This window comes from Bufo gargarizans, chromosome 8 (genome assembly GCF_014858855.1).
Source record: "Bufo gargarizans isolate SCDJY-AF-19 chromosome 8, ASM1485885v1, whole genome shotgun sequence".
NCBI classification, from domain to species: domain Eukaryota; kingdom Metazoa; phylum Chordata; class Amphibia; order Anura; family Bufonidae; genus Bufo; species Bufo gargarizans.
This window is the reverse complement of record NC_058087.1, coordinates 107,190,086-107,216,364: the sequence shown is the minus strand read 5'-3', so window position 1 is coordinate 107,216,364 and position 26,279 is coordinate 107,190,086. Positions and strand designations below refer to the sequence as shown.

Sequence of the window (26,279 nt, the reverse complement as noted above, 5' to 3'; positions counted from 1 at the left end):
CCAATGGGGCTCACAATCGAAGTTCCCTATCAGTATGTCCTTTTGAGTATGGGAGGAAACCGGAGAAACCCACGCAAACACAGGGAGAACATACAAACTCCATGCAGATGTTGTCTTTGGTCGGAATGGAATCCGGGACCCCAGCGATGCAAGGCAACAGTGATAACCACTGAGCCATCGTGCTGCATATAGTGGCTTTTTAAACCATCTTTAAAAAAATAAAAAAAAATGTATGGCCAGACAATCCCTTTAACTTATTTTATGTCTTTTCTATTTTAAAAAGGACAAACCTTGCCAATACAAAGTTTTCTGCAAGAGGATTACCAAAACTTTTTCCTCCCTTCAATAACAACATATTTTTTAATACTTTTTGAACAACTACCGTATTTTTCGCCCTATAAGACGCACTTTCCTCCCTCCCCAAAAGTGAGGGGGAAATAGCAGTGCGTCTTATGGGGGCGAATGCTGCGACCGTCCGGTGAATATGCTGAGAGGGAGGAGGGGCTGGGGGCCGGCATCTGTTTCTGCAATCGCAGCGGGGCCTGGTGCAGTCACTGTATTCTACTACACCGGGCCCAGCTCTCTGTAGTATACGGTAATCATATCTAACTTGTGGGTATTGTAAGGGTCCATTCACACGTCCTGTTTTTTTTCATCCTGAAAAACGGTCCGTTTTTTGCGGATCCGTTGTTCCTGAAAATGTTTCCGTATGTCATCCGTTTTTTGCGGATCCGCAAAAAACGGAAACATGTATACATTTCAATAATCAAATAAAGTTGTTTGGATTTCTTTGAAAAAAAATTTAAAAAAAAAAAAAAAAAAAAAAAAAAAAAGAATTTGTTATGTGTTTCCAGGAACGGAATCCGCAAAAAACGGATGACATACGGAATGACATCCGAATGTCATCCGTTTTTTGCGGATCCATTGACTTTGTATTGTACCAGGATCCGATTTTTCAGGACAAGAATAGGACATGTTTTATATTTAAACGGACATGCGGAACGGAACAACGGAAACGGACAGCACACATTGTGCTGTCCGATTTTTTCCAGGACCCATTGAAAATGAATGGGTCCAGATCTGGTCCTGATCTGTTCCTGAAAAAACGGAACAGATCAGGAAAGAAAAAACGGACGTGTGAATGGACCCTTAAAGTATTCCAATCATCTTAAATCTAGCGCTGAACTACTTACAACTAATTTCTTGGCAGTCACTACGCTCACTGCGCCGCCCACTTTATGAGTGAAGCAGGCAGAGCAGTGAGCGTAGTGAGCTACGCCATGAATGCCGGCCCGCCCGGCCTCCTGACTGCCAAGAAGTTAGTTGTAAGTAGTACAGCGCTAGATTTAAGATGATTGGAATACTTTAAACAATACCCACAAGTTAGATATGATTACCGTATACAACAAAGAGCGGGGCCCGGTGTGGTAGAATACAGTGACTGCATCGGGGCCCGCTGCCATTACAGAAACAGATGCCGGACCCCATTCACTACACAGGGACACTGTTATGGGGGGGGGGATCTGTGGATGACACATAAGATGTTATATATGTGTCATCCACAGATGCCCCCACAATGATCCCCCATACCAGTGCCATCCACAGATGCCCCCATACCAGTGCCATCCACAGATGCCTCAAAACAGTGTCAATCACAGATGCCCCATAACAGTGTCATTCACAGACCACCATTATAGTAGTTTAACCGCCTCCGGATGCGGCTCTCCCAGGCACAGTGACGCATATACGCGTCATCTCGCGAGACGCAAGATTTCCTGTGAACGCGCGCACACAGGCGCGCGCGTTCACAGGAACTGCAGGTAAGCGAGCTGATCTACTGCCTGCCAGCGGCGATCGTTCGCTGGCAGGCTGTAGATGCAATTTTTTTTTACCCCTAACAGGTATATTAGATGCTGTTTTGATAACAGCGTCTAATATACCTACTACCTTGTCCTCTGGTGGTCCCTTTTGCTTGGATCGACCACCAGAAGACACAGGCAGCTCAGTAAAGTAGCACCAAGCACCCCCCCATCACTTATTAACCCCATATAGACTCCCTGATCACCCCCCTGTCAGGCTCCATTCAGATGTCCGTATGTGTTTTACGGATCCATGGATCGGATCCGCAAAACACATACGGACGTCTGAATGGAGCCTTACAGGGGGGTGATCAATGACAGAGGGGTGATCACCCCATATACACTCCCGGATCACCCCCCTGTCATTGATCACCCCCCTGTAAGGCTCCATTCAGACGTCCAAATGTGTTTTATGGATTCAAGCATCCATGGACCGGATCCGCAAAACACATACGGACGTCAGAATGGAGCCTTACAGGGGGGTGATCACCCCATATAGACTCGATGATCACCCCCCTGTCATTGATCACCCCCCTGTCATTGATCACCCCCCTGTAAGGCTCCATTTAGACATTTTTTTGGGCACAAGTTAGCGGAAATTGTTTTTTTTTGTTTTTTCTTACAAAGTCTCATATTCCACTAACTTGTGTCAAAAAAATAAAATCTCACATGAACTCGCCATACCCCTCACGGAATCCAAATGCGTAAAATTTTTTAGACATTTATATTCCAGACTTGTTCTCACGCTTTAGGGCCCCTAAAATGCCAGGGCAGTATAAATACCCCACATGTGACCCTATTTCGGAAAGAAGACACCCCAAGGTATTCTGTGAGGGGCATATTGAGTCCATGAAAGATTGAAATTTTTGTCCCAAGTTAGCGGAAAGGGAGACTTTGTGAGAAAAAAAATAAATCAATTTCCGCTAACTTGTGCCCAAAAATAAAAAATACGATGAACTCGCCATGTCCCTCATTGAATATCTTGGGGTGTCTTCTTTCCAAAATGGGGTCACATGTGGGGTATTTATACTGCCCTGGCATTTTAGGGGCCTAAAAGCGTGAGAAGAAGTCTGGGATCCAAATGTCTAAAAATGCCCTCCTAAAATGAATTTGTGCCCCTTTGCGCATCTAGGCTGCAAAAAAAAGTGTCACACATGTGGTATCGCCGTGGTCAAATGCCAACTTTGGATGAAAAAAAAATGGGAAAAGTTGTCTTTTGCCGAGGTATTTCTCTCACCCAGCATGGGTATATGTAAAATGACACCCCAAAACACATTGCCCTACTTCTTTTAAGTATGGCAATACCACATGTGTGACACTTTTTTGCAGCCTAGGCAGGCAAAGGGGCACAAATTCCAAAGAGCACCTTTCGGATTTCACAGGCCATTTTTACAGATTTTGATTCAAAATGCCAGGGCAGTTTAACTACTCAACAAGTGACCCCATTTTGAAAAGACGACACCCCAAGGTATTCCGTGAGGGGCATGGCAAGTTTATAGAATTTTGTATTTTTTGTCACAAGTTAGCGGAAAATGATGATTTTATTTTATTTTTTCTTACAAAGTCTCATATTCCACTAACTTGTGACAAAAAAATAAAAACTTCCATGAACTCACTCTGCCCATCACACAATACCTTGGGGTGTCTTCTCTACAAAATGTGGTCACTTGTGAGTAGCTATACTGCCCTGGCATTTTAGGGGCCCAAATTCGTACAAAGTAGTTTGAAATCAAAATCTGTAAAAAATGGCCTGTGAAATCCAAAAGGTGCTCTTTGGAATATGGGCCCCTTTGCCCATCTAGGCTGCAAAAAAGTGTCACACATGTGGTATCGCCGTACTCAGGAGAAGTTGGGCAATGTGTTTTGGGGTGTCATTTTACATATACCCATGCTGGGTGAGATAAATATCTTGGTCAAATGCAAACTTTGTATAAAAAAAAATTGGAAAAGTTGTCTTTTGCCGAGATATTTCTCTCACCCAGCATGGGTATATGTAAAATGACACCCCAAAACACATTCCCCAACTTCTCCTGAGTACGGCGATACCAGATGTGTGACACTTTTTTGCAGCCTAGGTGGGCAAAGGGGCCCACATTCCAAAGAGCACCTTTAGGATTTCACAGGCCATTTTTTTTTTACAGATTTTGATTTCAAACTACTTTGCACGCATTTGGGCCCCTAAAATGCCAGGGCAGTATAACTACCCCACAAGTGACCCCATTTTGGAAAGAAGACACCCCAAGGTATTTCATGATGGGCATAGTGAGTTCATGGAAGTTTTTATTTTTTGTCACAAGTTAGTGGAATATGAGACTTTGTAAGAAAAAAAAATTCATCATTTTCCGCTAACTTGTGACAAGAAATAAAAAGTTCTATAAACTCACTATGCCCATCAGCGAATACCTTAGGGTGTCTACTTTCCAAAATGGGGTTATTTGTGGGGGTTTTCTACTGACTGGGCATTGTAGAACCTCAGGAAACATGACAGGTGCTCAGAAAGTCAGAGCTGCTTCAAAAAGCGGAAATTCACATTTTTGTACCATAGTTTGTAAACGCTATAACTAGAGTTGAGCGAACACCGGGATGTTCGGGTTCGAGAAGTTCGGCCGAACATCCCGGAAATGTTCGGGTTCGGGATCCGAACCCGATCCGAACTTCGTCCCGAACCCGAACCCCATTGAAGTCAATGGGGACCCGAACTTTTCGGCACTAAAAAGGCTGTAAAACAGCCCAGGAAAGAGCTAGAGGGCTGCAAAAGGCAGCAACATGTAGGTAAATCCCCTGCAAACAAATGTGGATAGGGAAATGAATTAAAATAAAAATTAAATAAATAAAAATTAACCAAAATCAATTGGAGAGAGGTTCCATAGCAGAGAATCTGGCTTCCCGTCACCCACCACTGGAACAGTCCATTCTCAGATATTTAGGCCCCGGCACCCAGGCAGAGGAGAGAGGTCCCGTAACAGAGAATCTGTCTTCATGTCAGCAGAGAATTAGTCTGCATGTCATAGCAGAGAATGAGGCTTCACGTCAGCCACCACTGCAACAGTCTATTGGCATATATTTAGGCCCAGCACCCAGGCAGAGGAGGGAGGTCCCGTAACAGAGAATCTGTCTTCATGTCAGCAGAGAATTAGTCTGCATGTCATAGCAGAGAATGAGGCTTCACGTCAGCCACCACTGCAACAGTCCATTGGCATATATTTAGGCCCAGCACACACACAGGCAGAGGAGAGAGGTCCCGTAACAGAGAATCTGGCTTCATGTCAGCAGAGAATCAGTCTGCATGTCATAGCAGAGAATGAGGCTTCACGTCAGCCACCACTGCAACAGTCCATTGGCATATATTTAGGCCCAGCACACACACAGGCAGAGGAGAGAGGTCCCGTAACAGAGAATCTGGCTTCATGTCAGCAGAGAATCAGTCTGCATGTCATAGCAGAGAATGAGGCTTCACGTCAGCCACCACTGCAACAGTCCATTGGCATATATTTAGGCCCAGCACACAGGCAGAGCAGAGAGGTCCCGTAACAGACAATCTGGCTTCATGACAGCAGAGAATCAGTCTGCATGTCATAGCAGAGAATCAGGCTTCACGTCAGCCACCACTGCAACAGTCCATCGTCATAAATTTAGGCCCAGCACCCAGGCAGAGGAGAGAGGTCCCGTAACAGACAATCTGGCTTCATGTCAGCAGAGAATTAGTCTGCATGTCATAGCAGAGAATGAGGCTTCACGTCAGCCACCACTGCAACAGTCCATTGGCATATATTTAGGCCCAGCACCCAGGCAGAGGAGGGAGGTCCCGTAACAGAGAATCTGTCTTCATGTCAGCAGAGAATTAGTCTGCATGTCATAGCAGAGAATGAGGCTTCACGTCAGCCACCACTGCAACAGTCCATTGGCATATATTTAGGCCCAGCACACACACAGGCAGAGGAGAGAGGTCCCGTAACAGAGAATCTGGCTTCATGTCAGCAGAGAATTAGTCTGCATGTCATAGCAGAGAATGAGGCTTCACGTCAGCCACCACTGCAACAGTCCATTGGCATATATTTAGGCCTAGCACACAGGCAGAGGAGAGAGGTCCCGTAACAGACAATCTGGCTTCATGTCAGCAGAGAATTAGTCTGCATGTCATAGCAGAGAATGAGGCTTCACGTCACCCACCACTGCAACAGTCCATTGGCATATATTTAGGCCTAGCACACAGGCAGAGCAGAGAGGTCCCGTAACAGACAATCTGGCTTCATGACAGCAGAGAATCAGTCTGCATGTCATAGCAGAGAATGAGGCTTCACGTCACCCACCACTGCAACAGTCCATTGGCATATATTTAGGCCTAGCACACAGGCAGAGCAGAGAGGTCCCGTAACAGACAATCTGGCTTCATGACAGCAGAGAATCAGTCTGCATGTCATAGCAGAGAATGAGGCTTCACGTCACCCACCACTGCAACAGTCCATTGGCATATATTTAGGCCTAGCACACAGGCAGAGGAGAGGTTCATTCAACTATGGGTAGCCTCGCAATATAATGGTAAAATGAAAATAAAAATAGGATTGAATGAGGAAGTGCCCTGGAGTCCAATAATATATGGTTATGGGGAGGTAGTTAATGTCTAATCTGGACAAGGGACGGACAGGTCCTGTGGGATCCATGCCTGGTTCATTTTTATGAACGTCAGCTTGTCCACATTGGCTGTAGACAGGCGGCTGCGTTTGTCTGTAATGACGCCCCCTGCCGTGCTGAATACACGTTCAGACAAAACGCTGGCTGCCGGGCAGGCCAGCACCTCCAAGGCATAAAAGGCTAGCTCTGGCCACGTGGACAATTTAGAGACCCAGAAGTTGAATGGGGCCGAACCATCAGTCAGTACGTGGAGGGGTGTGCACACGTACTGTTCCACCATGTTAGTGAAATGTTGCCTCCTGCTAACACGTTGCGTATCAGGTGGTGGTGCAGTTAGCTGTGGCGTGTTGACAAAAGTTTTCCACATCTCTGCCATGCTAACCCTGCCCTCAGAGGAGCTGGCCGTGACACAGCTGCCTTGGCGACCTCTTGCTCCTCCTCTGCCTTGGCCTTGGGCTTCCACTTGTTCCCCTGTGACATTTGGGAATGCTCTCAGTAGCGCGTCTACCAACGTGCGCTTGTACTCGCGCATCTTCCTATCACGCTCCAGTGCCGGAAGTAAGGTGGGCACATTGTCTTTGTAGCGTGGATCCAGCAGGGTGGCAACCCAGTAGTCCGCACAGGTTAAAATGTGGGCAACTCTGCTGTCGTTGCGCAGGCACTGCAGCATGTAGTCGCTCATGTGTGCCAGGCTGCCCAGGGGTAAGGACAAGCTGTCCTCTGTGGGAGGCGTATCGTCATCGTCCTGCCTTTCCCCCCAGCCACGCACCAGTGATGGACCCGAGCTGCGTTGGGTGCCACCCCGCTGTGACCATGCTTCATCCTCATCCTCCTCCACCTCCTCCTCCTCATCCTCGTCCTCCTCGTCCTCCAGTAGTGGGCCCTGGCTGGCCACATTTGTACCTGGCCTCTGCTGTTGCCAAAAACCTCCCTCTGAGTCACTTCGAAGAGACTGGCCTGAAAGTGCTAAAAATGACCCCTCTTCCTCCTCCTCCTCCTCCTCCTCCTGGGCCACCTCCTCTTCCATCATCGCCCTAAGTGTTTTCTCAAGGAGACATAGAAGTGGTATTGTAACGCTGATAACGGTGTCATCGCCACTGGCCATGTTGGTGGAGTACTCGAAACAGCGCAACAGGGCACACAGGTCTCGCATGGAGGCCCAGTCATTGGTGGTGAAGTGGTGCTGTTCTGTAGTGCGACTGACCCGTGCGTGCTGCAGCTGAAACTCCACTATGGCCTGCTGCTGCTCGCACAGTCTGTCCAGCATGTGCAAGGTGGAGTTCCACCTGGTGGGCACGTCGCATATGAGGCGGTGAGCGGGAAGGCCGAAGTTACGCTGTAGCGCAGACAGGCGAGCAGCAGCAGGATGTGAACGCCGGAAGCGCGAACAGACGGCCCGCACTTTATGCAGCAGCTCTGACATGTCGGGGTAGTTGTGAATGAACTTCTGCACCACCAAATTCAGCACATGCGCCAAGCAAGGGATGTGCGTCAAATTGGCTAGTCCCAGAGCTGCAACGAGATTTCGCCCATTATCACACACCACCAGGCCGGGCTTGAGGCTCACCGGCAGCAACCACTCGTCGGTCTGTTGTTCAATACCCCGCCACAACTCCTGTGCGGTGTGGGGCCTGTCCCCCAAACATATGAGTTTCAGAATGGCCTGCTGACGTTTACCCCGGGCTGTGCTGAAGTTGGTGGTGAAGGTGTGTGGCTGACTGGATGAGCAGGTGGAAGAAGAGGAGGAGGAAGCCGAGAAGGAGGAGGTGGCAACAGGAGGCAAAGAATGTTGCCCTGCGATCCTTGGCGGCGGAAGGACGTGCGCCAAACAGCTCTCCGCCTGGGGCCCAGCTGCCACTACATTTACCCAGTGTGCAGTTAGGGAGATATAGCGTCCCTGGCCGTGCTTACTGGTCCACGTATCTGTGGTTAGGTGGACCTTGCTACAGATGGCGTTGCGCAGTGCACACTTGATTTTATCGGATACTTGGTTGTGCAGGGAAGGCACGGCTCTCTTGGAGAAGTAGTGGCGGCTGGGAACAACATACTGTGGGACAGCAAGCGACATGAGCTGTTTGAAGCTGTCTGTGTCCACCAGCCTAAATGACAGCATTTCATAGGCCAGTAGTTTAGAAATGCTGGCATTCAGGGCCAGGGATCGAGGGTGGCTAGGTGGGAATTTACGCTTTCTATCAAATGTTTGTGAGATGGAGAGCTGAACGCTGGCGTGTGACATGGTTGAGACGCTTGGTGACGGAGGTGGTGGTGGTGGTGTTGGTGGTACATCCCCTGTTTGCTGGGCGGCAGGTGCCAACGTTCCTCCAGAGGCGGAGGAAGAGGCCGAGGCGGCAGCAGCAGAATAGGCCGAGGCGGCAGCAGCAGAAGAGGTAGCAGGGGGAGCCTGAGTGACTTCCTTGGTTTTAAGGTGTTTACTCCACTGCAGTTCATGCTTTGCATGCAGGTGCCTGGTCATGCAGGTTGTGCTCAGGTTCAGAACGTTAATGCCTCGCTTCAGGCTCTGATGGCACAGCGTGCAAACCACTCGGGTCTTGTCGTCAGCACATTGTTTGAAGAAGTGCCATGCCAGGGAACTCCTTGAAGCTGCCTTTGGGGTGCTCGGTCCCAGATGGCGGCGGTCAGTAGCAGGCGGAGTCTCTTGGCGGCGGGTGTTCTGCTTTTGCCCACTGCTCCCTCTTTTGCTACGCTGTTGGCTCGGTCTCACCACTGCCTCTTCCTCCGAACTGTGAAAGTCAGTGGCACGACCTTCATTCCATGTGGGGTCTAGGACCTCATCGTCCCCTGCATCGTCTTCCACCCAGTCTTGATCCCTGACCTCCTGTTCAGTCTGCACACTGCAGAAAGACGCAGCAGTTGGCACCTGTGTTTCGTCATCAGAGACATGCTGAGGTGGTATTCCCATGTCCTCATCATCAGGAAACATAAGTGGTTGTGCGTCAGTGCATTCTATGTCTTTCACCGCTGGGGAAGGGCTAGGTGGATGCCCTTGGGAAACCCTGCCAGCGGAGTCTTCAAACAGCATAAGAGACTGCTGCATAACTTGAGGCTGAGACAGTTTCCCTGGTATGCATGGGGGTGATGTGACAGACTGATGGGGTTGGTTTTTAGGCGCCATCTGTGCGCTTTCTGCAGAAGACTGGGTGGGAGATAATGTGAACGTGCTGGATCCACTGTCGGCCACCCAATTGACTAATGCCTGTACCTGCTCAGGCCTTACCATCCTTAGAACGGCATTGGGCCCCACCATATATTGCTGTAAATTCTGGCGGCTACTGGGACCTGAGGTAGTTGGTACACTAGGACGTGTGGATGTGGCAGAACGGCCACGTCCTCTCCCAGCACCAGAGGGTCCACTAACACCACCACGACCATGTCCACGTCCGCGTCCCTTACTAGATGTTTTTCTCATTGTTATGGTTCACCACAACAACAAATATATTATTTGGCCCAATGTATTGTATTCAAATTCAGCGGGATATAAATTTGAGGCCTAGTATTTAGGCGCTGGGTGACCGGTATGGATTTAGTGACAGAATTAGACTTGGAAATGCACAGAAGCGTGTGTGTGTGAAGTTATTCTGAATGACCCAATGTGCACCTTGAATATTATATACCCTTTTAGGGATAGATTTCAAATAGCTCTGATATAGCAGAAACCACTAAATTATGAAATTGCTAAATTGGGAATTGTATTTCAACCCAGAACAAGAAATGTGCATGAACGGACACTAAATAACTCGCCCAGCTACAGCACTAAGGACAGATTTAGCAGGATATAAATTTGAGGCCTAGTATTTAGGCGCTGGGTGACAGGTATGGGTTTAGTGACAGAATTAGACTTGGAAATACACAGTAGCGGGTGTGTGTGAAGTTATTCTGAATGTCCCTATGTGCACCTTCAATATGATCTACCCTTTTAGGGATAGATTTCAAATAGCTCTGATATAGCAGAAACCACTAAATTATGAAATTGCTAAATTGGGAATTGTATTTCAACCCAGAACAAGAAATGTGCTTGAACGGACACTAAATAACTCGCCCAGCTACAGCACTAACGAGAGATTTAGCAGGATATAAATTTGAGGCCTAGTATTTAGGCGCTGGGTGACAGGTATGGGTTTAGTGACAGAATTAGACTTGGAAATGCACAGTAGCGGGTGTGTGTGAAGTTATTCTGAATGTCCCTATGTGCACCTTCAATATGATCTACCCTTTTAGGGATAGATTTCAAATAGCTCTGATATAGCAGAAACCACTAAATTATGAAATTGCTAAATTGGGAATTGTACTTCAACCCAGAACAAAAAATGTGCTTTGACGGACACTAAATAACTTTCCCAGCTACAACAGGACAGCGGTAACGAGAGATTTAGCGGGATATAAATTTGAGGCCTAGTATTTAGGCGCTGGGTGACAGGTATGGGTTTAGTGACAGAATTAGACTTGGAAATACACAGTAGCGGGTGTGTGTGAAGTTATTCTGAATGACCCAATGTGCACCTTGAATATTATATACCCTTTTAGGGATAGATTTCAAATAGCTCTGATATAGCAGAAACCACTAAAATTATGAAATTGCTAAATTGGGAATTGTACTTCAACCCAGAACAAAAAATGTGCTTTGACGGACACTAAATAACTTTCCCAGCTACAACAGGACAGCGGTAACGAGAGATTTAGCAGGATATAAATTTGAGGCCTAGTATTTAGGCGCTGGGTGACAGGTATGGGTTTAGTGACAGAATTAGACTTGGAAATACACAGTAGCGGGTGTGTGTGAAGTTATTCTGAATGACCCAATGTGCACCTTGAATATTATATACCCTTTTAGGGATAGATTTCAAATAGCTCTGATATAGCAGGAACCACTAAATTATGAAATTGCTAAATTGGGAATTGTAATTCAACCCAGAACAAAAAATGTGCTTTGACGGACACTAAATAACTTTCCCAGCTACAACAGGACAGCGGTAACGAGAGATTTAGCGGGATATAAATTTGAGGCCTAGTATTTAGGCGCTGGGTGACAGGTATGGGTTTAGTGACAGAATTAGACTTGGAAATACACAGTAGCGGGTGTGTGTGAAGTTATTCTGAATGACCCAATGTGCACCTTGAATATTATATACCCTTTTAGGGATAGATTTCAAATAGCTCTGATATAGCAGAAACCACTAAATTATGAAATTGCTAAATTGGGAATTGTACTTCACCCCAGAACAAAAAATGTGCTTTGACGGACACTAAATAACTTTCCCAGCTACAACAGGACAGCGGTAACGAGAGATTTAGCGGGATATAAATTTGAGGCCTAGTATTTAGGCGCTGGGTGACAGGTATGGGTTTAGTGACAGAATTAGACTTGGAAATACACAGTAGCGGGTGTGTGTGAAGTTATTCTGAATGACCCAATGTGCACCTTGAATATTATATACCCTTTTAGGGATAGATTTCAAATAGCTCTGATATAGCAGAAACCACTAAATTATGAAATTGCTAAATTGGGAATTGTATTTCAACCCAGAACAAAAAATGTGCTTTGACGGACACTAAATAACTTTCCCAGCTACAACAGGACAGCGGTAACGAGAGATTTAGCAGGATATAAATTTGAGGCCTAGTATTTAGGCGCTGGGTGACAGGTATGGGTTTAGTGACAGAATTAGACTTGGAAATACACAGTAGCGGGTGTGTGTGAAGTTATTCTGAATGACCCTATGTGCACCTTCAATATGATCTACCCTTTTAGGGATAGATTTCAAATAGCTCTGATATAGCAGAAACCACTAAATTATGAAATTGCTAAATTGGGAATTGTATTTCAACCCAGAACAAAAAATGTGCTTTGACGGACACTAAATAACTTTCCCAGCTACAACAGGACAGCGGTAACGAGAGATTTAGCGGGATATAAATTTGAGGCCTAGTATTTAGGCGCTGGGTGACAGGTATGGGTTTAGTGACAGAATTAGACTTGGAAATACACAGTAGCGGGTGTGTGTGAAGTTATTCTGAATGACCCTATGTGCACCTTCAATATGATCTACCCTTTTAGGGATAGATTTCAAATAGCTCTGATATAGCAGAAACCACTAAATTATGAAATTGCTAAATTGGGAATTGTATTTCAACCCAGAACAAAAAATGTGCTTTGACGGACACTAAATAACTTTCCCAGCTACAACAGGACAGCGGTAACGAGAGATTTAGCGGGATATAAATTTGAGGCCTAGTATTTAGGCGCTGGGTGACCGGTATGGATTTAGTGACAGAATTAGACTGGGATATGGCCAAAAAATAACCACACTATTGCTGGTTAAATGCACTTGGTGACGGGCGCAGCTTGCCCCTGATGTAGTATATGGCCAAAAAATGAACAGACTATTGCTGGTTAAATGCACTTGGTGTCACAGCTTGACCAACCACACTACTGAGGGTTAAATGCACTTGGTGACGGGCGCAGCTTGCCCCTGATGTAGTATATGGCCAAAAAATAAACAGACTATTGCTGGTTAAATGCACTTGGTGTGACAGCTTCACCCTGATGTAGGCTTTAGCCAAAAAACAACCACACCATTGAGGGTTAAATGCACTTGGTGACAGGCGCAGCTTGCCCCTGATTTTGTATATGGCCAAAAAATGAACAGACTATTGCTGGTTAAATGCACTTGGTGTGACAGCTTCACCCTGATGTAGGCTTTAGCCAAAAAACAACCACACCATTGAGGGTTAAATGCACTTGGTGACAGGCGCAGCTTGCCCCTGATTTTGTATATGGCCAAAAAATGAACAGACTATTGCTGGTTAAATGCACTTTGTGTGACAGCTTCACCCTGATGTAGGCTTTAGCCAAAAAACAACCACACCATTGAGGGTTAAATGCACTTGGTGACAGGCGCAGCTTGCCCCTGATTTTGTATATGGCCAAAAAATGAACAGACTATTGCTGGTTAAATGCACTTGGTGTGACAGCTTCACCCTGATGTAGGCTTTAGCCAAAAAACAACCACACCATTGAGGGTTAAATGCACTTGGTCGCAGCTTGTGCTGGCGCACCACAAGACACAAAATGGCCGCCGATCACCCCAGAAAAATGTGACTGACAAACGGTCTGGGCAGCCTAAAAACAGTGAGCAATTGAGGATCAGCAGCTCAATGATCCACAGCTGCAGATCGATCAGTTAATCAAGTCCTTTGGAGGAGTTAATCTGCCTAATCTCGCCCTACTGTCGCAGCCGCAACCTCTCCCTACGCTAATCAGAGCAGAGTGACGGGCGGCGCTATGTGACTCCAGCTTAAATAGAGGCTGGGTCACATGGTGCTCTGGCCAATCACAGCCATGCCAATAGTAGGCATGGCTGTGATGGCCTCTTGGGGCAAGTAGTATGACGCTTGTTGATTGGCTGCTTTGCAGCCTTTCAAAAAGCGCCAAGAAAGCGTCACAAAAGCGCCAAGAAAGCGACGAACACCGAACCCGAACCCGGACTTTTACGAAAATGTCCGGGTTCGGGTCCGTGTCACGGACACCCCAAAATTCGGTACGAACCCGAACTATAAAGTTCGAGTTCGCTCATCCCTAGCTATAACCTTTAGCCAAACCATTTTTTTTTTTTTTACTCAAACATTTTTTATTTATCAAAGATATGTAGAACAATAAATTTAAAGAAAAATGTAAATATAGATGTCGTTTTTTAAAAAAATATATACAACTGAAAGTGAAAAATTTCGTTAAATTTCAATTAATAACAAAAAAAGTTAAAATGTCAGCAGCAATGAAATACCACCAAATGAAAGCTCTATTAGTGAGAAGAAAAGGAGGTAAAATTAATTTGGGTGGTAAGTTGCATGACCGAGCAATAAACGGTGAAAGTAGTGTAGTGCAGAATCGTAAAAAGTGGTCTGGTCATTAAGGGTGTTTAACCCCTTCCCGACCGCAATCTGTATATATACGTGATAGCTGCACATACCCCGTGCAGCTACCACGTATATAAACGTTCTGGCAGCTCTTTAATCCAAGCGCTGCAAAGCGCTTGGATTAAAGCTTCTGCCCCTGCCCTGCTGCTGTCACGGACAGCATACAGTGCAGTAATGCCGGCAAGGGACCAATCAGAGTGGCCCCTTGCCGGCAATCGATCCGATTGGTTAGTCTGTGCAGACTAACCAATCGGATCGCGGCAGTGTTAAAATGCCGGTTTCAGGCTCTGATCTGCGCTCTGCAGATCAGAGCCTGAAATCAGTGTCCTTGCAGCCCCCCATCTATGCAGCCCCCCGCCCCCGATCTGTGCCTGCAGACACTTACCCCCCTGCCCTGATCTGTGCAGGCCCATCTGTGCCCCCTCCGTCTGTTCCTAGTGCTGCGGCACTGCCCCCTCCTTGAGTCCGCCCCCTGCTGCCTTGTCATACCTCCCTCCCCCCCCTTCCAGCGCTGACCCCCGTCTGCCCCCCTGCTGTTTGATGGCGGCGGCTCCATTCCTGAGCCGCCGCCATCATCAGAGTGTCAGCTCTATGCTGACACTCTGCTGTAAATTCTGTGACCCCATAGATGCTGCGGCAGCGGCATCTATGGGGTTCATAGAGGGAGGGGGCTCCCTCTCTCCACCATCGGGGCTGCTGCGCTGCGATGGCAGCCCGATGGTTGCCCTGGCAACCGGACGCTTTGCAAAAGCGTCCGCTGTTGCCACCTACAGGGCATCTGAATGTATTACACTTTGCAATGCAAGAGCATTGCAAAGTATAGTACAGCCATCAGCCCCACTGGATCTTCATGATCCAAGAGGGACTTGATAAAAAAAAAGTGAAAAAAAAATAAAAGTAAAAATTATTAAATAAAAATGTAAAATTAAAAAAAAAAACATTTTCCTATAAAAAATTAAAAATGAAAAAACTACACATATTAGGTATCACCGCGTCCGTAACGGCCGTCTCTATAAAGATATCACATGATAGACCCCGTTCGATAAACACCATAAAAAATAAAAAATAAAAACTGTGTAAAAAAAAGCCATTTTTGTCACCTTACATCACAAAAGTGCAACAGCAAGCGATCAAAAAGGCGTTTGACCGCCAACATAGTATCAATCAAACCGTCACCTCGTCTCGCAAAAAATGATACCCTATTTAAGACAATCGCCCAAAAAATAAAAAAGCTATGGCTCTCAGACTATAGAGACACTAAAACATCATTTTTTTGGTTTCAGAAATGCTATTATTGTGTAAAACTTAAATAAATAAGAAAAGGTATACATATTAGGTATTGCCACGTCCGTAACGATCTTCTCTATAAAACTATCACATGACCTAACTCCTCAGATGAACGCTGTAAAAATAAATAAATGAAAACTGTTCCAAAACAGCCAATTTTTGGGTCGCCTTGCCCCATAAAGTGTAATAATGAATGATCAAAAAATCCTATGTACCCAAAAATGGTACCAATATAAACCTCCACACTTTCTGCAAAAAACGAGCCCCTGCACAAGACGATGGGCAGAAAAATAAAAAACATATGGCGTTCAGAAAACCAATCCAGCACAATCTGCCTTCCAAAAACTGTATGGCATTCCTTTCCTTCTGCGCCCTGCCGTGTGCCCGTACAGAAGTTTACGACCACATGTGGGGTGTTTATGTAAACCGCGGAATCAGGGTAATAAATATTGAGTTTTGTTTGGCTGTTAACTCTCAATGTGTTAAAGAAAAAAAAATTATGAAATGGAAAATCTGCCAAAAAAGTGCAATTTAGAAATTTCATCTCCATTTTCCTTTAATTCTTGTGGAACGCCTAAAGGGTTAACAAAGTTTGTAAAATCAGTTTTGCGTAACATGAGGGGTGTAGTTTCTACAATGGGGTCATTTATGGGGGGTTTCCACTATGTAAGCCCCACAAAGTGACTTCAGACCTGAACTGGTCCTTAAAAAGTGGGTTTTGGAAATTTTCTTAAAAATTGTAAGAATTGCTTCTAAACTTCTAAGCCTTGTAACGTCCTTAAATAATAAAATTACATTTCAAAAATGATGCCAACATAAAGTAGACATATGGGGAATGTTAAGTAATGAATATTTTATTAGGTATGACTTTCTGTTTTAGAAGCAGAGAAATTGAAATTTGGAAAATTGTGAATTTTTCCAAATTTTTGGTAAATTTGGGATTTTTTCATAAATAAAGGTGAAATATATTGACTCAAATATATGACTATCATGAAGTACAATGTGTTACGAGAAAACAATCTCAGAATGGTGTGGATAAGTAAAAGTGTTCCAAAGCTATTACCACATAAAGTGACGCATGTCAGATTTGTAAATTTTGACCTGGACACTGGGGCATCAATGACCCTTGGTCATGAAAGGGTTAAGCTAGGGGGGCTGAGGTGGTTAAAACCCACCAAAAGCACACCTTTTGGTTAAAAATATTTTTTTTCTTATTTTCCTCCTCAAAAACCCAGGTGCGTCTTATGGGCAGGTGCATCTTATAGGGCGAAAAACGGTAACTTATACTACTTTCATTTTTTAAAATGTTAGAAGCATTAGCTTGGAGGAGTGACATACTGCATCTCAGCTAACACAAGACATTAACCCCAGGAGACAGCAACACAGTTAGGCCTCTTGCACACCAATGTTTTTCTTTTCCGTTTCTGTTCCGTTTTTTGCATTCCGCAAATGAAAATTGTTCCAATTAATCTAAACTAACAATGACAAAAATTGGTTGCAATAGCCTTTATTCACACCTGATTAAAGATACACACATGAACAAAATTGTTGGTATCCTTCCATTTAAGAAAGAAAAACCCACAATGGTCACTGAAATAACTTGAATCTGACAAAATTATTAAATAAAAATTTACTGAAAATCAGACATTACTTTTGAATTGTGGTTCAACAGAATAATTTTTAAAAGCAAACTAATGAAACAGGTCTGGACAAAAATGATGGTATCACTAGAAAAAGATAAAAAAATAATTCAACCTGTTATTACAAGAAAAAGGGGGTCAGTCAGCACATCCCAATGCGCAAGTGCACGCTGCAATGGCTAGAAACATCTGCAAACCAAATAAAGTACAATAATGCCATAATTATAGAAAATATTCTGGAGCTAATGCTACGCTTATTTTGTAAATTTTAGATTCTTGCAAATATATTTTGTACAAATTATTTGTGTCCTGTAAGGCTACTTTCACACTAGCGTTCATAGGTCCGTTCGTGAGCTCCGTTTGAAGGAGCTCACGAGCGGACCCGAACGCCTCCGTCCAGCCCTGATGCAGTCTGAATGGAGTGGATCCGCTCAGACTGCATCAGTCTGGCGGCGTTCAGCCTCCGCTCCGCTCGCCTCCGCACGGACAGGCGGACAGCTGAACGCTGCTTGCAGCGTTCAGCTGTCCGCCTGGCCGTGCGGAGGCGAGCGGATCCGTTCAGACTTACAATGTAAGTCAATGGGAACGGATCCGCTTGAAGATGTCACCATATGGCTCAATCTTCAAGCGGATCCGTCCCCCATTGACTTTACATTGAAAGTCTGAACGGATCCGCTCAGGCTACTTTCACACTTAGAATTTTTTCTAAGTTATTAATGCAGACGGATCTGTACTGTACGGGGCCTCCGTCTGCATTAATATGATCGGATCCGTTCAGAACGGATCCGATCGAACGCTAGTGTGAAAGTAGCCTAATTGGCATCACTGGAGTCTTCAAACTTTTAATCAGTCAGTCTGCCTATTTAAAGGGTCAAAAGTAGTCACTGTGCTGTTTGGCATCATGGTGTATACCGCATTGAACATGGTTCAAAGAACGCTAAGGAGAGAGTTCTAGATAGTTGCCCCCTGTAAACATCCTGCTAATCAGCAAACATGTAATCAAGTCTTTTTTGCAGGCATAAAAATGTGGATTTGGCAACAGCACATTGCCCTGTGAAAACAGAAGGGGAGCTGCTGTAAATAATGGAAATAATGGTCAAATGAACAATCAGAAGTAGTCTGCACCCATCTACTTGGGCGATTATGCTTAAACGAGCACCGATCGACTTGTAACATTGGTCGGCTCTCATTAGGGGCGGAAATGAGCCTACGTAAAAGAACTCTTAGGACTCTTTCACACGGGCGAGAATTCAGCGCGGGTGCAATGCGTGAGGTGACTGCATTGCACCTGCACTGAATCTGGACCCATTCACGTCAATGGGGCTGTGTACATGAGCGGTGATTTTCACGCATCACTTGTGCGTTGCGTGAAAATCGTAGCAAGCTTTAGGCCTCCTGCACACGACCGTTGTGTGCACCCGTGGCCGTTGTCCCGTTTAACGTGTTTTTCTGCGGTCCCATTGACTTTCAATGGGTCCGTGGAAAAAATCGGAAACTGCACCGTTTGGCAGCCGCATCCATGATCCGTGTTTCCTGGCCGTGAAAAAAATAGGACCTGTCCTATTTTTTTCATGGCCAACGGTTCACGGAGCCATTCAAGTCAATGGGTCCGTGAAAATCACGGATGCACACAAGATTGTCATCCGTGTCCGTGATCCGTGTCCGTTTTTTCCTATCATTTCAATGGCAAACTTGACTTAGATTTTTTTTTCATTTTTCATGTCCGTGGATCCTGCAAAAATCACAGAAAACCCACGGAAGAAAAAACGGACACGGATCACGGTACAACGGAACCACGTTTTGCGGGATGTTAAAAAATACTGTCGTGTGCAGGAGGCCTTATATTGTGAGTTTTTCACGCAATGCAGGCCCCATAGAAATGAATGGGGCTGCATGAAAATCGCAAGCATCCGCAAGCAAGTGCGGATGCGGTGCGATTTTCATGCATGGTTGCTAGGAGACGATCAAGATGGGGACCAGATCTTCATGATTTTCCCTTATAACATGGTTATAAGGGAAAATAATAGCATGCTTAGCATTCTGTATTAAGTAAATTAGGGATGGAGGGGTTAAAAAAAAATATATAAACTCACCTCATCCACTTGTTCGCGCTGCCTGGCTCATCTTTTCTTCTTCTTTGAGAACCTGGGAGGAAAAGGACCTTTGGTGAAGTCACAGCGCTCTTCACATGGTCCAGATGGACCATGTGATGAGCGCAGTGACGTCACCAAAGTTCCTTTTCCTCCCAGGTCCTCAAAGAAGAAGAAAGAAGACGAGCCAAGCAGCGCAAACAAGTGGATGAGGTGAGTTTATATTTTTTTTTAACCCCTCCATCCCTAATTTACTTAGCATTCTGTATTAGGAATACTATTTTTCCTTATGTTATGTTATAAGGGAACATGATAAAATCTACAGAATACCTAACCTAAACCCGAACTTCAGTAAAGTCCGGGTTTGGGTCTGGGTACCACATTCAGCTTTTTCTCACGCACGTGCAAAATGCATTGCACTCGCGCTGAAAAAACTGAAGAACACAATGCAAAACGCATACAAAACTCACCTCACTCGCAGGTGACCTGGGGGTGGAGTTTTAAGTTTGTCTCTTGAGGGTAGACACATTGTGGCAAGGGGCGTGTCTGGGCTCCTTCCTACAAGAGTGACGCCCTTCTGGGCACCTTACTGGCTCATTTGCATACCAAATAAACTGGATTTTTAGAGGATAAAAACATCTATTGCTGGAACAAAGGCACATCTTGAAATAAGGTACTAAATGCTATTAGGCCATGGCTTTACTTCAATAGCAATTATCCTGGTGACAGATTTCCTTTAAAGCTCACCTACAGCAGTGAAGAAAAATGGCTGGGTTGTTATGGAAACCTGGAGTAAAACTGTAAGTGGAGGCTAACGGCTTGCAAGCTTCTATTGGCTGATCAGGGTCATGTGACCAAGCTTCTATTGGCTAATGTATTTTTGGGGAATCTCTCAGGAACGGTACGCCCTAGAGAGCTGAGACCCAGTTTAAAACCTTCTCGGACACCTGATGTGCCTGTGTGCCAAATTTTGTGATTGTAAATGCGATGGTGCGGATTCCTTTAGCGAAAATACACACATACACTCAGCTTTATATAATAGATTAATCAGCATGTGGCCATATTTTAATGCTTTAAAAAATTTGAAAGAAAATGCTAAAGCTAGAGGCTGTAGGCCATCTCCAAAAAGCCTGATGTTCCTGTTATTACAGTTGCACATATTATTCAGAAGTTTAAAGAGGACTTGTCACCACTCCTGACATGCCTGTTTGAATAGCTACAGGCATTCCCCATGTAAGAACACTTCTGGAGCACTGATTCTTATGACTATGTTGTATCATTCCTTTATTATTTCTACTAGAAGTTATGAATGAATTCCTAGCAGTCTGCAATAAGGGTACATATGTGTGTTAACCAGTTGGGGTGTGCACCTGCAAAATCTGCCAATAGCAGCACTGATAGAGTGAGACTGTGCAAGAACACCCCCAACTGGTTACCACCCTTCTGTACCCTTACTGAAGAACGCTAGTAATTCTTTCAGAATTTCTAGTTGAAATAATAAAATAATGGCACAACAGAGCTATAAGAGTAGATGTTCCAGAATTATTACATGGGGAATGCATGTAGCTATTAAAACAGGCATGTCAGGAGTGGCGGCAGGTCCTCTTTAAGGTCTACAGGACTGTAGTCCACTTACTTGGATATGGACGCAAGAGGAAAATTGATCACAAATTGCAGAGATAGATAATACAAATGTTAACCAGAGCCCATAACAACTTTCAAAGAGCTTAGAGGTTTGGTTATGTTTTGGGGCTGCTTTGCTGGCACAGGTTATCTTGAATCTGTGCAGGGTACAATGAAATCTCAAGACTATCAATGCATTCTGGTGCGGAATGTGCTGCCCAGTGACAGAAAGCTTGGCCTCAGTCATAGTTGGAGGACTCAAAACACACAGCTAAAAACATCCAAAAATGGCTAAGAGTAAGGCATTGGACTATTCTGAAGTGGCCTTCTATGAGCCCTGATTTAAATCCTACTGAACAAATGTAGAAGGAGTAGAAACATGCAGTCTGGACAAGGCACCCTTTAAACCTGAGACAGCTGGAGTAGTTTGCTCATGAAGAGTGGGCTAAAATTACCAGTGGACGGGTGCAGAAGTCTCATTGAGAGTTACAGAAATCACTGGATTACAGTGATTGTCTCAAACTGTTGTGCAACTAAATATTAAGTTAAGGGTACCATAATTTTTGTCCAGGCCAGTTTTTGTTTGTTTCAGAAATTGCTCTGTTGAACCACAATTTAAAAGCAATGTTCTTTCATCAGCTTATTTTCATGTTTTATTTTTATTACGACTTTTGTCAGTTTCAAGTTATTTCCGTGACCATTGTGGGTTTTTCTTTCTTTAATGGAAATGTACCAATAATTTTGTCCATGTGTGTATAACCCTTTCTTAATAGCCATTTTGAGTCTGCTATCGGTATACAATACAGATGTCAATCAAATTTACACACACACCAACTTAAATTGGTCTGATTTAGCTCTTAGGCTACTCTCACACTTGCGGCAGCAGGGTCCAGAAGGCTGTTATGGCGGGGGAACAGCCTGCTGGATCCGTGCTATCACAAGTCCACCGTACCGCCAGAGGTCCGCTCCGGCCCCATTCACTAATAATGGAGGTTCAGCCGCAGAACGGCAAACTAGCCGGAATAGCCTGCCGGCAAAGGCTACTGCAATTGTGAAAGTAGCCCTACACTCATGAATTGGGCTCTGGCGTTTATCTGTAAAAAAAAAAAAAAAAAAAAAAAAAAAAAAAAACACAACAAAAAGTTGTTTTTGGCCACCTTTTTGTGTGACTTTTTTCTGATGCTTTTTGTACACAGGGTGGCTTATCACTGGATTTTTTACCTTGTACAGAAGGTGTTGGCAAAACAGCTAAAAAAAAAAACCCTAAATCTCCATCATGCTAAATTCTTCAAAAGAAGCAAGAAAGACTAAAAACGCCAGTTAATGAACAAACACACCACTAGCAAAAAAGAGCTGGTGTGTCCTGTGTTTTATATTTCGCATAGACCTTTAGCCAACATCTGAAACTGGAATTTTTACCTTAAAAAAACATGCAAAAAAACACTAGTGCAAGTGTTTATACTTTGATGTATATACCTTTCAGTCGTGGGTTTTTATCAACCCAGTCTCCAATGATAGCTCCAAGAAGAAGGACAGAGCCTGCAACCACAAGTCCATAAACAGCCGTAAGAAGCAAACTGTTTCCATACAGTTCCACTAAGAACAGTGAGACAGCAAAGTGCCACATGCGATCTCCCTGTAATGAGCAGAATAAAATAATGAAAACCTCTAACAAAATATATAGTTTTTACATTATAATTATTTTTTTTACATAAGCGATACCATAACAGAAATATTTTTGAAACTTAGTTTAGGTTTTCAGTTACAAATTCTGTAAATGAATATGCTTTCACTTTAGAAAAAAACAACAATTAGCAGTACAACATCATATAAGGACTCATGCATGTGATCACGGATCTGCAAAATACAGACACCCTCCATGTCCACTCCACATTTCCTAAAAATGACTATTCTTGTCTGCAATACAGACAATAGGATATGTTCTATAATTTGCAGAACTGACACACAGATGTAGACAGCACACAAGTGACATATGTGTGCTGTCCGTTATTTTTGCGGACTCAAAGAAATAAAAGGGTCTGTGTGCAATGTGCAAAAGATGAGGATCGGATGCTGATCCCAAAGACAATGGTGTGCATGAAACCTAAAGATAGGCATTTAATTTAGCATGCACATAAGGCCTCATTCATACGACCATGTCAGTTTTGTAGACCTCAAAACACGTACACCGGCCATGTACACCCTGCATCACAGTGTGGACCCACTGACTTCTATCTTTGGCTGCGGATTGCGCACTCGTTGTACATCTTATCCTTTTCAGCGTTGCCGCAAGGCCCAGGAAGCACCCAAAAGTCAACTGGTTTGCACCGCAATGAGGGGTGACATGGCCAGTGTCCGTGCTTTGCAATCCACAAAACACAGTCGTGTGAATGTGGTCTGAGTTTCACAATTAAAACAAAACACTGCAAAAATGTGGTGCACTACAATGATAAATGCAACTGGGAATATATGGTTCTGCCTCGAGACCACTTTTGCTTTGTCAGAGTTTCACAATTGCATAACATTTTTATCAACAATATAGAAAAACTGCATCAACCAATGTGAATTATTTTTCCAGTGAACAATAAGGCTGGTTTCACACAAGAGTAAAGCTGGCCATAAACATTAGATAGATGGTTGATGGTTGAACACCAGTTGAACAAAAAATCATCTAGTGAACATTATTTTGCAGACAATGGCCATACACTTTAATTCATATTGGCTGTTAAGGTTGTTCAAACTGCAAGTTACCTCCTCCTCTCCCTCACAAATCTCGCTCCTGCGCCGCTCCACACTTGTCCTGCACCTGCGCACTGCTGTACTTATTATGGGCAGAGGAACAGGGAGTTGGACTGCGCATGCCCCAGTCCGTAGCTCGAAATCCAGCGGGCGGAAGCAAACAGCCGCTGCAGAAGACGGCAGTGAAGCCAAAGAAGGGGCGAGTTGGCGCAACAGCGTCTTTCCTCTAGCAGGCGCAGGAATTGTGATGAAGAGGAGGAGGTAATAATAGGAAAGGATGGCGGGCCAGAGGGGTGAAATAGGTGTGGTTTTCTTGGCACATTGCCAAGGGGCCTGGGCACTTGCTGCAGTAACACCGCCCCTGGGCACTTGCCGAACCTCATTAGCATAAGTTTTAAAAGTCTTTTTTGGAAGATCTCAGCGAGGAACAGCACAAATAAAGGTACCATTGTAATGAGGGAACAGGATTCTATAACCTGATCTGGGTGGTCTAAAAGGCTCAGATTAGGTGACAGACTCCCTTTAAGTATAAACAGAAGACAGGAATATTGCATGCCTGCATTAGGCTTCAGAGGCGTGTCTCTCAGCAATCCAATCTGATTTGCTGTAGCCAGCAGCTTCCTGCCAGCCAGAGTGTATGGAAGGCAGTTTTGGCCTCAGAGAACTGGCAGAGGAGCCATATTGAGAAGATCCTCATATTGTAGGGGTAAAACAAACATAACTAAGGGAAAAAAACTCAAGGAAAACATTGATATCAGAAGAAACTAAAGTCTGCTTTATGCATAATGCTGCAGCACTCCAGCACTTTAACTCAAATTTCTTAACTCATTGTGTTATCTTGAGACAAAAGTCATTGAAAAGCAATTGAAGGCTTTGCTTAGATTAGATAACACAACTCAGAAAACAGGAGTGTTAACTCTACTACATCCGTATATGCTAAAATAGATTTTTTTTTTTTAAGGAAAACATGACAGTTACACTAATTGCAAAAAAAAATAGTTTTTTTTTTACTTTATAAGATGTAAACGGTATGTAACGGTGGTTTGACTCAAACAAGGGTGATTGTTAGCATGGGTGATATTAACCAGGGCCATCTTGGAACTGGTCCTTATAACCTCCCCATTACACAGTGAATGTGGTGCTCTGAATTTAATGGGCCTTGAGGGGGGATTTTAGATGGTTTCTCTTTAAGGAAGGGGGAACGGATTTGCTTAAAGAGGACCTTTCACCAGAATTAAACTTCTAAAGTAACTATACAGGCATGTAGAGCGGCGCCCAGGGACCCCCCTGCACTTACTGTTATACCTGGGCGCCGCTCCGTTCTCCCGTAATTGCCTCCGGTATCTTTACAGTTAGGCTCCACCCAGGGGAACCTGCCGTCAGCTAATTCTCCCATGCTGTAGCGCTGGCCAATCACAGCGCTCAGCTCATAGCCTGAGAGAGAAAAAAGCCTCTCAGGCTATGAGCTGAGCGATGTGATTGGCCAGCGCTGCAGCATGGGAGAAGGAGGCGCCGGCAGGTTCCCCTGGGTGGAGCCTAACTGTAAAGATACCGGAGGCAATTACGGGAGAACGGAGCGGCGCCCAGGTATAACAGTAAGTGCAGGGGGGTCCCTGGGCACCGCTCTACATGCCTGTATAGTTACTTTAGAAGTTTAATTCTGGTGAAAGGTCCTCTTTAAGTCGTTCGGCACTGGATGGAGTGAAGTGGATTGTATCTTTTGACTCCTATAGAACGTCCTACTCTGTATGTTACTGTCATGGTCTTACCTTCTTGCTGTTCCCCTTCGTTTGACATGTGCTGGCGGCCATCTTGGTTTCTGGGTTTCTTGTAGCCTCCCACCCTGCGGCTTCTCCTTCCCACTGGGAGGAGCTGGATGCCTAGCTTATATATATAGGAGGTCTGTGGCTTCAGTTCCTTGCTTGGTCCTCCTGTGTTCACATGCTTCCAAGACTGCTGCTGCTTCTGGTTCCTGATCCTGGCTTCGTCTGACTACCCTGCTGGTTCCTGATCCAGGCTTCGTCTGACTACCCTTCTGGTTCCTGACCTCTGGCTTCGCAAGACCCTGCTTCGGTTTAGCCATCCGTTTGGACTTTCGCCTTACAGCTTGATTTTCAATAAAGCCTTCTTATTTCCACTTATCTCTTGTACGTCCGGTTCATGGTTCCTTGACAGTTACCATGTTGAATTGGTTTGTTTTGATAGGTCGTCTGTGCTCGGTAGGTACAAGTATTGGAGGGTAGGGGATAAATGTTGTTGTGATTCTGGATGTCCTCTCTAAGGGTTTGCTGGTTATATTGCCAGCGTCTGATTTTCCCAGTTTCATAATCTTGTATATCACGTGCAAGCTTCCTACATTTTTTGCGGACTTCATTATACTCTAACTTTCTAAAAATATGTCTAGAGGGAAGAAAAAGAGTTTCAGGATGTGGGGTACTGCCAATGCATGCTGCCAGTCTGCCACATAAATTACGATG

General features: G+C 44.7%; 1 protein-coding gene across 1 annotated transcript in view; it reads right to left on the bottom strand.

Annotated features, from left to right (window-relative positions):
- SLC40A1 (solute carrier family 40 member 1) overlaps nt 1-26,279 on the bottom strand; it is a 299,923-nt gene that overhangs the window by 201,807 nt on the left and 71,837 nt on the right. Inside the window, exon 3 of the mRNA XM_044304309.1 lies at nt 22,540-22,699. Within this exon, the coding sequence (XP_044160244.1) occupies nt 22,540-22,699 (160 nt within the window). The remainder of the gene's footprint in view (nt 1-22,539; nt 22,700-26,279) is intronic.